This window comes from Scomber japonicus, chromosome 17, assembly GCF_027409825.1.
Source record: "Scomber japonicus isolate fScoJap1 chromosome 17, fScoJap1.pri, whole genome shotgun sequence".
In the NCBI taxonomy this organism is placed as follows: domain Eukaryota; kingdom Metazoa; phylum Chordata; class Actinopteri; order Scombriformes; family Scombridae; genus Scomber; species Scomber japonicus.
Genome location: NC_070594.1, coordinates 27,082,313 through 27,093,637, shown reverse-complemented (window position 1 = coordinate 27,093,637; position 11,325 = coordinate 27,082,313). Strand labels below are relative to the sequence as shown.

Below are 11,325 nucleotides of genomic sequence, written 5' to 3'. Positions count from 1 at the left end.
CAGAACATATAGAACATATCACATGAAAACTGTTTGGAGCAGTTCAGGAGGAATTTCAACTTGTCTCTGTTTTAAATTGTCTCAGAGACATTTTTATCAAACTTGGCATAGGCTGTCATAAAGCTGAAACAAGTGATCATAAAATCATATGGCACCCACAGTGGGCACTGGTAACAATTAATGTGTTAATGACACTGCTGACATTGAGATGACAGTCCAGCCAGTTCTAATCAGAGTCATTAATAAATTGATTTGATCAGTGATCAATAGATCAGACCTGATGGACCTATTGGACCAAACAGTGGTTTGAATAGAGTTTAAATGCTGGTCAGAGCTGTGATCTGATTAGACACTTATAAGAAAAATAAGCATGCACATTTACATTCAAATATAAATAAATATAATGTGTGTTTTTTATAAGCATTTTTCAGCTCAATTAACTTCAATAGAAGTAGGTTACACCTGTCACAATGATGTAATGACCACGCCTACTTTTACCAGGTGAGTTTATCCCTCGCACACGCACTTGATGAGATCAATGTGAGGATGACTCATAAAATCACAACAACTAATTATTCTACATCTAAGTAAGGCTATAGCCTTACTACAGCCCCTACAACGAAGTAAGGCTATAGCCTTACCTTGATGAGATCAATGTGTGGATGACTCATACATCATAACAACTAATTATTCTACATCTAAGTAAGGCTATAGCCTTACTACAGCCCCTACATCGAAGTAAGGCTATAGCCTTACCTTGATGAGATCAATGTGTGGATGACTCATAAAATCACAACAACTGATTAGTCTAGGTCTAATCTAGTCTAACCCTAAGCCTAAGCCTAAGTCTATAGCCTTACTTAGATCCACACATTGATCTCATCAAGGTCAGGCCTTACTTGATTTTTTACTTAGATGGAGGGGCTGTAGTAATGCAGAATGATGATGATGATGATGCCACAAAACTGTTTATATATATAAAAAAAAGATTCTGAATCTGTGTTTCATGTGTTCCTGTTTATTACATACATACATAAATATACATATATATACAATTCAAACAAGATTGTGTCAGGTGGGCTCACAGTTTCAGTCATCATCAGTCAAAGATGTTCACAATCAGGTCAGTCCCATTAATCAACAACCATGAACAGTATCAAAGAGTTAGAATCTGCATCAGAGAGCAGACACAGTGTTTAACTTCCAGCCAACGCCAGAGACGTCTGCAGCTCCTCCAGGTGGTTGTTAGCCTGTGTGATCATCATTCGGATGGCATCCTGATGAGATATAACAGATAAGTTAAGATAACATATAAGATCAGAGAAGCCGTGTTGGGGAGTAACTAGTTACATGTAACAATGTAATATCATTAAATGACTAAATAACTGTAATCCCTTAGTTACTGAGGAATATATATATGTGCGTGTATGTGTCTATAAAAACACACATTACAGTGTTTTATTGTCATGTGATTGTGAACACCATCCAAGTCACATGATATACTGTAGAGCTGCTGAGTCAAAGGTAACAGGCCTTCTGTACATTTTGCATCTTGTCTGAAAAGCTTCTTCAGTTGTGTCTGATTAAAATGAACATCCTGACATGTTCACCTGATCTGTGGCGGTCTTGTTCCTCTTGAACTCGTCTCTGGCCCAGTCTCTGAGGTACTTCCTGTCTGTCTCGTCTGGAACCTTCCGTATGGTCCTCAGCATGTTTCTGTAAATCCCCAAAACTCTCTGCCTCTGTAGGAACTGATGCACACACCAGTTAAAAAACATATGATTAGAAACATAATGATCACATTCTGTAGCATGTGTATCTGATTCACTTCATTTTCATACTCATCAAACATTCAGTGACCCCTTGTACTCTATGGATGGGGGCACTGTCGTCCTGGATGAGACCACTCCCATCAGGATAGAAATGTGTCATCATATAAAGATGATCACTGACAATTACTTTGTATTGATTTGCAAAGACTCTTCCCTCTAATGAATTCACATCTGTCACTGATTTCCTTTAATGTATCAACTGTTATCCATTGATATTCTAACAAACACCTTAACGCTGTTTAAACACACTTCCATCTATGAAACTGTTGTTTTGCTTGTGAAAACACAAACAGGCAGATATGATATTTCTTACATGTGTAAATAGGTTCCATTAACTCCGAATCAGAATCTAACTTCAGGTCATCTCTGGTGGCCACATACACATATTTAAACATATTTACACTCGTTTACTTCATCGTAACAGTTACATTTAATAAAGTAAGTTAGTTAAAGGACAGAATATCAGTGTTCCTCAGGTGTGGAGCAGCTGCTGTCGCTACAGTCTGTCACACAGTACAGCTTTTAGCTTGAAGCTACATGTTCCTCCGCAGCTGAGTGTATTTACCTGTTTTAAAGTGAGCGCAGCGGCCGGTAACCTTGAGCCTGCCATCTTTCTCTGTTATGAATATAAAGCTGGAAGCATGGATGGATTCTGGAGGCTGTGACACCACACGGTAATGAACCTGAGCCTGACGAACGGATGTTATGACAGAAATAATATCTGCTAGTTACTGTGTCGCCCTCTGGTGGAGAGGAGGACAACTGCAAGAAGAGCCTGTATAACAAACAGCAGATACCTGAGCTGGTTTTAAAGGCCACATGTGATGGAAGTACTCAGATCCTTCACTGGAGTAAAAATACCAACACAGTTAAATGTTAATATGTTCAAATACTCCGTTACAAGTTAAAGTATTATGAATAATGTAGTTAAAGTATTACAGTAAAAGTACATAAGTAGTATGAGTATGCAGTATTACAGTAAAAGTAGTAGTTTGGTCCCTCTGACTGATATATTATTATATATGATGGAATATAATATATGATTATAGATTATTACTGTCAAAAATTGAGGGATTTTCCTGCAGTGATGAGTCAAAGTGTCAGTGAACAGCACAAACACACAGAGCAACCTTGGAAACGGTTTATTGTCAGGATCATAGGTGTCAGAGTTTGACACATGGATGCATTAAGAAACAACCTTTTTAAATATGACCGATATGTTTGTGTATATGTAAGTCCACGTTACAAAACACAGAGGTGATAATAAACACTTCAATGCACGTTTCGACACCTACTCCTAAAAAGACAGTGATGAGCACCCAGCTCTCGTTTAGCGGAATTCACAAGTATGGATGGAAGATGAACACTGCAGATACGCGTCTTTTAAAACCACTAAAATGGGTTATTACTGGAGCATTTATCAAAACTGGAGTCTGCAGCCTCTGTGCTTCAAAGTGCGTGAGAGCCGAAATGTCTGACGGAGCTGTGACGGCGCCTCTTGACCCATCACCCCAACAGCTGTATCAGGTGTGAAGTGAGAAACTGTTCTCCTCTCCAAGGCACATTATTGAGTTCCTCCGGGTGTCAGTCCCGACCGTCCCGACATGCTGCTACTGTTAGGAAGTTCTTTTACACCAAACACAATCCCACAGCTCTGTACATCATCGGCTTGTGTTCACAATGAAGATAAATGATGGTAACACTGACTAAAACATCCACACCAATGTGAATCAGGGGTATACACAGGGAAAGAGGTATTTACTGACTTCACTGAGGCGGTTCACACACAAGGGAATCACATTATTGTTTCTATCATATCATCTCAGACGTGCAAGTTAAAGCAATCCTGGTTACATTACAAAAGAAACTATATTCCCCTGATAACAAACACAAAACAGCAAAGGTTGCTATCAAACTCTACAGTCTACTAAAATGACAGTCAAAATAAGAAAATAAAGGCACATGTACAGCGGCAAAACCGTCTTTTCTTGTTGAGTCCTTCTGAGAGGCTAGCAGCAGAGTGGCGTTGTGCAGTTGGTTGCTGCCCACTTCTCCCCCTCCTGAAAGAATAAAATAAAAAGATGGCTTCTCATTGGTCTACTGGTCGGCTGCCGTGACAAGTTCGAACCACTGCCTGAGAGCGTCGCTTAGCGTCTCTGGCAGGGCGTTGACATCTCGCAGGATGACGTAGAAGGGGAAGGGGAACTCCTCCATGTAGGAGCGGATCTCCGGCAGCTCTCCCGGCCCTTTGAATATGGGTACCTTGATGTCCAGGATGGAGTCCTGCAAGCACAGCACCACGGTTTACTTATACTTACACTTTCATTTAGATTTAGAGAACCATACAATGTCAAATCTACACATCTCTTACCCGTGAGTTGGGGTTGTCAAGTACCACGAAGATGACGAAGACGTTGGCGCTGCGTGCCGCCCGCACCGCTGCCATCACCCGCTCCTTCCCCTCCAGGAACAGACCCCTGCCATCAGACACGATGACCAGCAGCTGGGCCGTCTCTGTGGAGACATGTGGAGAGTTATGTAGTAACACTCAGATAAAGTAGGTCTTCTATATCAAGTTAAACCAGTGGAGGTGGTGAAGCTGGAGTCTCACATCTCAAATATGTTCAGAAACTATTGTTAAAACAGTGCTGTAGTCTACAGTCTCACTATGAGTCAGTGTTTACAGGCCTGCTGCTGACTGAGCAGCTTTAGAACTCTGCCTGTGTCCCAGCTTCATGAAAAGTTAACATTAGCTCCATCACAGGTTTTCACTATCACTTGTTTTTACCTCAGAGGACCCCGACTCTGATCCTGACACACTGAGGGCTTGTTTGTTGGACATCAGATACAATCGGGACTCTGTCTCCATTTACTTACTGGCACACAGTTAAAGCAGCACACAACAATCATTTCTAAAGCAGCCACACTAACCTTCACCAACCAAACAGATCTCATCAATTAAAAGAACTCTAATATGGTTCCTATTCGTGTCTTTAAAGTCATAATTTAAAGTATTAAAAAGGCTTCATCCTGCTTCCTGTAACTCTGTCAGGACACTACACAGCATAGGGTTGTTTTATACTAAATGATACCACATCTCACATTTTTCATCATGACACATGATATCTTTTCCAACAACAGTGTGTCATCAAAATGATCCAACACGTATTTCCCGTCATTACCTGAATTTGTAGATCCTGGAATCTGCTGTCGTGCTGCTAGAAACATTTTGGTTGAGGTCTCCAAGAACTGCAGAGAAGAGGTGTGAGGACAGGGTCAGTGTTCAGGACCAAACACAAGCTTCAAGGTAAATACATCTTATTGGAATGAATAATAAAATAAATAATCTGTGTGTGTCTCATGTGAAGTACTTTATAATGTTCATAATGTGACGGTGAGTTTAGTCTCAATACTGATTATAAGTGTCAACCTACTGCTACGCCATCTAAACATTGTGCTTGTAATATTTCCATTCACCTTTTTTTTGCATTAAAAATAAATAGATTTAGAACTCCTAGAAGGCTTAGTCAAGGAAGTCAAGAAATAAAAGATGATTTCTTACAAAATGAATTAAACTTCATTCAGACAGAAGAATGCCTTCTACATGAACAGTGTAGTTCATGATTCATACCTGTGCTATTCTGGTCTTCTTCTGCTGGAACTGACAGAGTCGCAGTATCCGAGCTCCAGATTCATCGTTGAACTGCTGCTGGAAGGGGTGGAGCAGCTGCACCTCCTCACCAAAACTAGAGAGCACAAGATGTTAAATGTTAGCGTGTGAGTGTCAACACTGTGCTTATATGTTCAAAACGCTAAAATGAATATTTGTACCTGCACACAGACACCTGGCCCGCCTCCAGCAGAGTGAGAGCGTTGATGATCACTGATAGAGATTCAAACGCCAGCTGCAACACACACACACACACACACACACACACACACACACACACACACACACACACACACACACACACACACACACACACACACACACACACACACACACACACACACACACACACACACACGACCATATGTGAGATAATAGCTTATAACCTCCATTCATAAAACCAGTAAAACAAATATTGTACTGGATACAAGTCAGACATGTACCTTTTCTTCTAACTCTGGTTAAAATGACACAATCCTCTTTCAATTGTATTTAAGAATTGATCTGAAGCCAATATGAAGCTTCAGCCGACAAATCTTCATCTTCTATTTTTCAACGTTACAGTGTTTTTAGTAGCAAAGTCAATGTCAACGTGTAGCTTCAAAACTAGATTCACTTTTAAGCTGACTCAGAAATCAGACTAACTCAAACCTGTGTGTCAAAATGATTTCTCATTCACACACTGTCATTTTCTCTGGTGTACTCCTAAGTATTGAGAGCAGCTTTGTGCAGGATGAGGATCAGCAGTATCTGGATTTATTCTAGTCGATACTGATCCATTCAATTACGGCCAGATGTGCTCTGTTTGTCTCTAGTATACACACTGCACAGTAGGTGGGAGGTTAATGGAGTTCTGGAGTCCTGGGGACCTGTGGTGGTTTAATCTGGTCATGATTCTCCCACACACACACTATTATCTACTAGTGTTGGTGGCACTGTTATTTCACATGACATTTCTATATGTATGTAATGTATTATACTGCTCACAGAGACTGGCTTACTGAAGAATGATCAAAATCCAATCAGCAGCTGCTAAAATAAACCCTTCCTGCCTGGTAATCTCTATAGCTCTAGTTTATAATGGAGGCCTTCTGTCTCCCAGTCTAAACTCAGATTACACTAAAGATGTAGTCATTCATCACTTAATAATAGCTGAGTGGATACTGAGTTTAAAGCTCAACTAGTATTTAGATGACATTCATTTTATCTTCAGTGTGCAGTAGTATCTCTGCAGGTAGACTCTCACCTGTTTGGAGTGGTTGTCCACCATGCTGGAGGAGTCGTCCACAGCCAGGCAGATCTGGTACTCTCTCTTGCTGGGCTTGGTCCTCCTCAGCCAGATCTTATCTTTGCGGAACTGGCTGGCGATGTAAGGTATAACCTTCCTCATGTTGAGACGTTTCCCTGTGCGGTAATCACCTCTGTGGAGGAGAAACAGCATCAAACATGACACACTGCTGCTACAGTCAACCACATTAGATATATAACATTAGAACAGGTTTCATCACAGAGGACAAACTCAAGACAACAGGAGCAACAGTAACTCATAGAATCATTACAACAGAGAGTTAAAGCATGGATCACAACTTGGATCTTTACACAGCAGCTGTCATGGTGTGATGGATGGAGTGTGGTGTGATGGATGGAGTGTGGTGTGGTGGATGTAGTCATGGTGTGGTGGATGGAGTGATGGTGTGGTGGATGGAGTGATGGTGTGATGGATGGAGTGTGGTGTGATGGTTGAGTGTGGTGTGATGGATGGAGTGTGGTGTGATGGATGGAGTGATGGTGTGGTGGATGTAGTCATGGTGTGGTGGATAGAGTGATGGTGTGGTGGATGGAGTGATGGTGTGGTGGACGGAGTGATGGTGTGGTGGACGGAGTGATGGTGTGGTGGATGGAGTGATGGTGTGGTGGATGTAGTCATGTTGTGGTGGATGGAGTGATGGTGTGGTGGATGGAGTGATGGTGTGATGGATGGAGTGTGGTGTGATGGTTGAGTGTGGTGTGATGGATGGAGTGTGGTGTGATGGATGGAGTGATGATGTGGTGGATGTAGTCATGGTGTGGTGGATAGAGTGATGGTGTGGTGGATGGAGTGATGGTGTGGTGGACGGAGTGATGGTGTGGTGGACGGAGTGATGGTGTGGTGGATGGAGTGATGGTGTGGTGGATGTAGTCATGTTGTGGTGGATGGAGTGATGGTGTGGTGGATGTAGTCATGTTGTGGTGGATGGAGTGATGGTGTGGTGGATGGAGTGATGGTGTGATGGATGGAGTGTGGTGTGATGGTTGAGTGTGGTGTGATGGATGGAGTGTGGTGTGATGGATGGAGTGATGGTGTGGTGGATGGAGTGATGGTGTGGTGGATGTAGTCATGTTGTGGTGGATGGAGTGATGGTGTGGTGGATGTAGTCATGTTGTGGTGGATGGAGTGATGGTGTGGTGGATGGAGTGTAGTGGCACTGACTTGAGTTTGGCAGCCTGCGTGGGCTCCAGGATGAGGCGGAGCTGCTCACACAGCTGCTGGGACAGAGCTGAGGTCAGAGTCTGGTACTGGTGCCACATGGAGGCTGCTGCACTCTCCTGGAACACACATCACACACAAGGTCACATACTGCACATCTGGATATGACTAATGAATGATATTTCATGGAAGATTATGTAAAGATCAGGTCAGAAGGCATGTTTAGTGTCTAAAACAGGAACATTTTACAAACAAGTTTATAAAGAATCAGAAGGAGCTGTGATGTCTATGAATATGAAGTGAAGTTACTTCTAAATACGATTATGGTGAGACACTAGATTTTAATACAGCTTTTACATTTTTAAATTTGAAACTTAATTGCTTGTTTCTAATATTTTATTGATAATGGAGTAAATGTCATGGCGTGCATATGGAGGAAGAATCATTTTAGAGCAAAACTCACCTCCTCCTGAGCTCCTGGAGGCAGTTTGTGCCAGGCTTCCAACTGCAGCTCCATCTCCCTCCTGATCTCCTCTGGGTCTCTCTCTGTTTTCTGTATTCACACACATACCGACACACACACACACACACACACACACACACACACGCGCACACACACACGCACACGCACACGGCCTTAAGGTCAGTACAAGTTACAGTAGATCTTCTCTTATGTTGCAACAGTGAGAGAACAACAGGCTGTTCAACTAAAAACTGTCGAAATGACAAGAAAATAACTACAGTACTACTACTAATAATAATAATGACTGTATGTATTGTATATTAGTTCCAGTGTGTACCTGCATGGTGTCCAACAGCAGCTCAGGAACTGTGTGAATTGTAGATTCTGTGCTCCTCTCTGCTCGCTCTTCATCTCTGATATGCTGGTGCTCCTTCAGCCTGTCCTCTTCCTCCTCCTCTCCCTGCATCTGCACCTCCATCTCTCCACTGTCTACACCTGTACGGGAAGATGGATTCATTTAGCAAAAACATTCCAGTTATTTAGGAACAAATCTGCAGGATGAGACGATCTGTTGACACCTCTCTGAGAGTTCTTGGTAGAGTCCAGTTGTTCAGGCTTCAGCTCCTTGACCTCAGCTGCCTGGAGGTCTTCTTCTTGATCCTCTGTTTCCATGGCAACATCATCATCATCATTCTGATCTTCATCCTGGTTTTGCTGAGGCCCTGCTGCTTTCTGCTGGTCTGCACTGGCAACATCTGGAAGCAGCGAAACCAACACACGTCACATCCCTTCAAACCGATCACTGAACAGTTAACATTCCTGTCTGTGGTGTGTTTGCTGCTCACCGTAAGTCTGAGTGTCGTAGGACGTCTCTCCCTGTTTGATGTGCTCGTACAGGTCTGACTCCTGCTTGGCGTCACTCTGTGTGCTGTCCTCAGTGCCATCTTTAGAGCTCTCCACCGTCCGCAGACGCTTGTTGATGCGCTCGTTGTAGTCGCCCGTAGAGCGCTCGTTGTCTGCCTGACCAGGCTTCCTCTTAAAGCTCTGCAGCAGGAGATTTAAAGACAACAAAAGTGAGATGAGACTCATTCAAAGCAGAGATAAATGAAATGAGGATGTAAATGTTTTGGAGGCATACCGTACCTGAGTCTTGCTCTGAGTCTGTCTCTGTGAAGCCATTCTTGCTGTCAGCTTTGACTGGTGACCCTCTGATTGGCTGGCATCAGCTGCTCCACTCCCATGCTCCTAACAAACAGAGAAAAAAGAAATATTTAGATTGATTTTGATTGTGAAGCAGACTAACTACCTCTTATTACCCTACTTGATGGAGATGCACATTATGTTCATGATGTGCATAAGTGTGATCAAAGTTTAATTAATGATGCTGTAATTGTTTATTTACTGTTGTAGTAAAGTAAACATGGTGAGGACATTGGTTCTCTGCATCCTGAGCAAGGTTAGTCACAAATATTATTCTTTATTTTTTACTCTGTCATCTCCTGCAACGGATTAGAGCACCTCTCCAACTCTATTAAATAATGGCAGAGACAGGTGTGATTCTCTGCTGGACCAAAATGCACCACAATCACTCTTAGTTAGGAGTGATTTTCTACTTTGAGAAACACTTGATAAATAAGGCTCACACCCATGCCTGATAATCATGTTGTAACTTGTAGCAGATCTTGAATAATGTCCTATAAGCTTCCTGAGTCCTGTGATTTGTCTCATCTGGTCTACCAGACTTGAGGAAGCTGAAGTGAGTGAAAGTGAAGCACACCTCTTTAGCTTGGTCTCTTTCTGAAGCCTCTCCTGCCAGCTCCACAGCTGTATCACTCTGAACATTCTGCTCTCCAGTCTGACCGTCTGCGTTGTGCTCCTTCCTCTCAGCTGACTCTGGCTGCTCCTCATCTTCATCCGCACCTTCATCCTCCTCATCCTGCGAGAGTGAGAGAAGTGACGAGAGTCAAACACACAAAAGAACTGTGTATAGATCCTGCAGCTGGTTTATATACACACCTTTGGTTTTTCTCCTTTGTCATTTGGTACAGTCAGATCTTCATCTTTTCCTGCCTGATCTCCTCTCTCCTCCTTCTCCTCCTCCTCCTCCTCCTCTACTTCATTTTTCTCAGCAGACTCCTCATCTCCCTCTGCTTTCTCTCCTCCTCCCTCCTCCTGCTCCTCCTCAGTCTTGGGCTCCTGACCGTTCTCCTCTGCTGCTTGGTCAGATGGTTCCTCCTCCATCTCCTCTGCTCCCTCCCCCTCCTCTTCATCTTTCTGTCCATCCTCCTTCTCATCCAGGGCCGTGGTCTTCTCATCGATGTCGAATGGATTCTCCTCTGAAGAATCAAAAATGCAACATAAGACTCCACTGAGATGAAATTATATCCAGATTTAGATGTCAAAACAAAAACTGGGTTTGGAAACAGCTACCGTTAAACAGAAACCAAGAGGCATCATTAAACATTAGTATTAAACTTTACGTATGTAACTGCTGTAAAAAGCAGCTACTCTGTTTTTTATCTAGCGGTTTTTTCTCTTTTTTATCTGTTAATCCTTCAAATCTGTTCCTGTATTCCTGTCAAATCTATATCAAATGAAAAAAGAAATGAACATCTGTAACATCTGTAAATTGTGAATAACTGCGGCCATATGCACTTAATGCGGTATATTCCAGAAGCAGGCTTTGCCCATGTGTACTAATCAGCAGGTCTCACCATCACCCTCGCCCTCTCCATCATCTCCACCCTCTTCATCCTTGTCCAGGTTGAGATCTTCAGGCAGATCCATGGCCTCAGGCTCAGGCCTCTTGTCCTGCTGACCGTGGTAAGGGTCCACTTCATTCTCATCAAACTCCCTCTGAGAGACAGAGAGCACAGGTCAGACACAACAAAGA

At 42.8% G+C, this 11,325-nt stretch overlaps 2 protein-coding genes across 2 annotated transcripts in view; both read right to left on the bottom strand.

Annotated features, from left to right (window-relative positions):
• Positions 1 to 1,009: 1,009 nt before the first annotated feature.
• lyrm2 (LYR motif containing 2) lies at positions 1,010 to 2,525 on the bottom strand. Its single transcript, XM_053336509.1, has 3 exons — positions 2,398 to 2,525; positions 1,611 to 1,751; positions 1,010 to 1,277 (listed from the first exon to the last, which is right to left on the bottom strand). The coding sequence occupies exons 1-3, from the start codon at positions 2,440 to 2,442 to the stop codon at positions 1,197 to 1,199; spliced, it is 267 nt and encodes an 88-aa protein (XP_053192484.1). The 5' UTR covers positions 2,443 to 2,525; the 3' UTR covers positions 1,010 to 1,196.
• Positions 2,526 to 2,959: 434 nt separating this feature from the next.
• mdn1 (midasin AAA ATPase 1) overlaps positions 2,960 to 11,325 on the bottom strand; it is a 50,171-nt gene continuing 41,805 nt past the window's right edge. Inside the window, exons 78-92 of the mRNA XM_053336508.1 lie at positions 11,147 to 11,288; positions 10,449 to 10,768; positions 10,210 to 10,368; positions 9,576 to 9,677; positions 9,278 to 9,476; positions 9,011 to 9,187; positions 8,770 to 8,927; positions 8,433 to 8,522; positions 7,973 to 8,088; positions 6,749 to 6,923; positions 5,664 to 5,737; positions 5,464 to 5,578; positions 5,015 to 5,081; positions 4,204 to 4,346; positions 2,960 to 4,115 (exon numbers count right to left, since the gene is read on the bottom strand). Of these exons, the coding sequence (XP_053192483.1) occupies positions 3,930 to 4,115; positions 4,204 to 4,346; positions 5,015 to 5,081; positions 5,464 to 5,578; positions 5,664 to 5,737; positions 6,749 to 6,923; positions 7,973 to 8,088; positions 8,433 to 8,522; positions 8,770 to 8,927; positions 9,011 to 9,187; positions 9,278 to 9,476; positions 9,576 to 9,677; positions 10,210 to 10,368; positions 10,449 to 10,768; positions 11,147 to 11,288 (2,223 nt within the window). The 3' untranslated portion in view covers positions 2,960 to 3,929. The remainder of the gene's footprint in view (positions 4,116 to 4,203; positions 4,347 to 5,014; positions 5,082 to 5,463; positions 5,579 to 5,663; positions 5,738 to 6,748; positions 6,924 to 7,972; positions 8,089 to 8,432; positions 8,523 to 8,769; positions 8,928 to 9,010; positions 9,188 to 9,277; positions 9,477 to 9,575; positions 9,678 to 10,209; positions 10,369 to 10,448; positions 10,769 to 11,146; positions 11,289 to 11,325) is intronic.

Excerpts from the sequence above, each read along its gene's own strand:
- lyrm2 (XM_053336509.1), bottom strand. The coding sequence starts at position 2,442 with ATGGCAGGCTCAAGGTTACCGGCCGCTGCGCTCACTTTAAAACAG. Across the intron at positions 1,752-2,397 it reads CTGCGCTCACTTTAAAACAG|TTCCTACAGAGGCAGAGAGT; the intron begins GTAAATACACTC and ends TGTGTGCATCAG. Across the intron at positions 1,278-1,610 it reads ACAAGACCGCCACAGATCAG|GATGCCATCCGAATGATGAT; the intron begins GTGAACATGTCA and ends ATATCTCATCAG.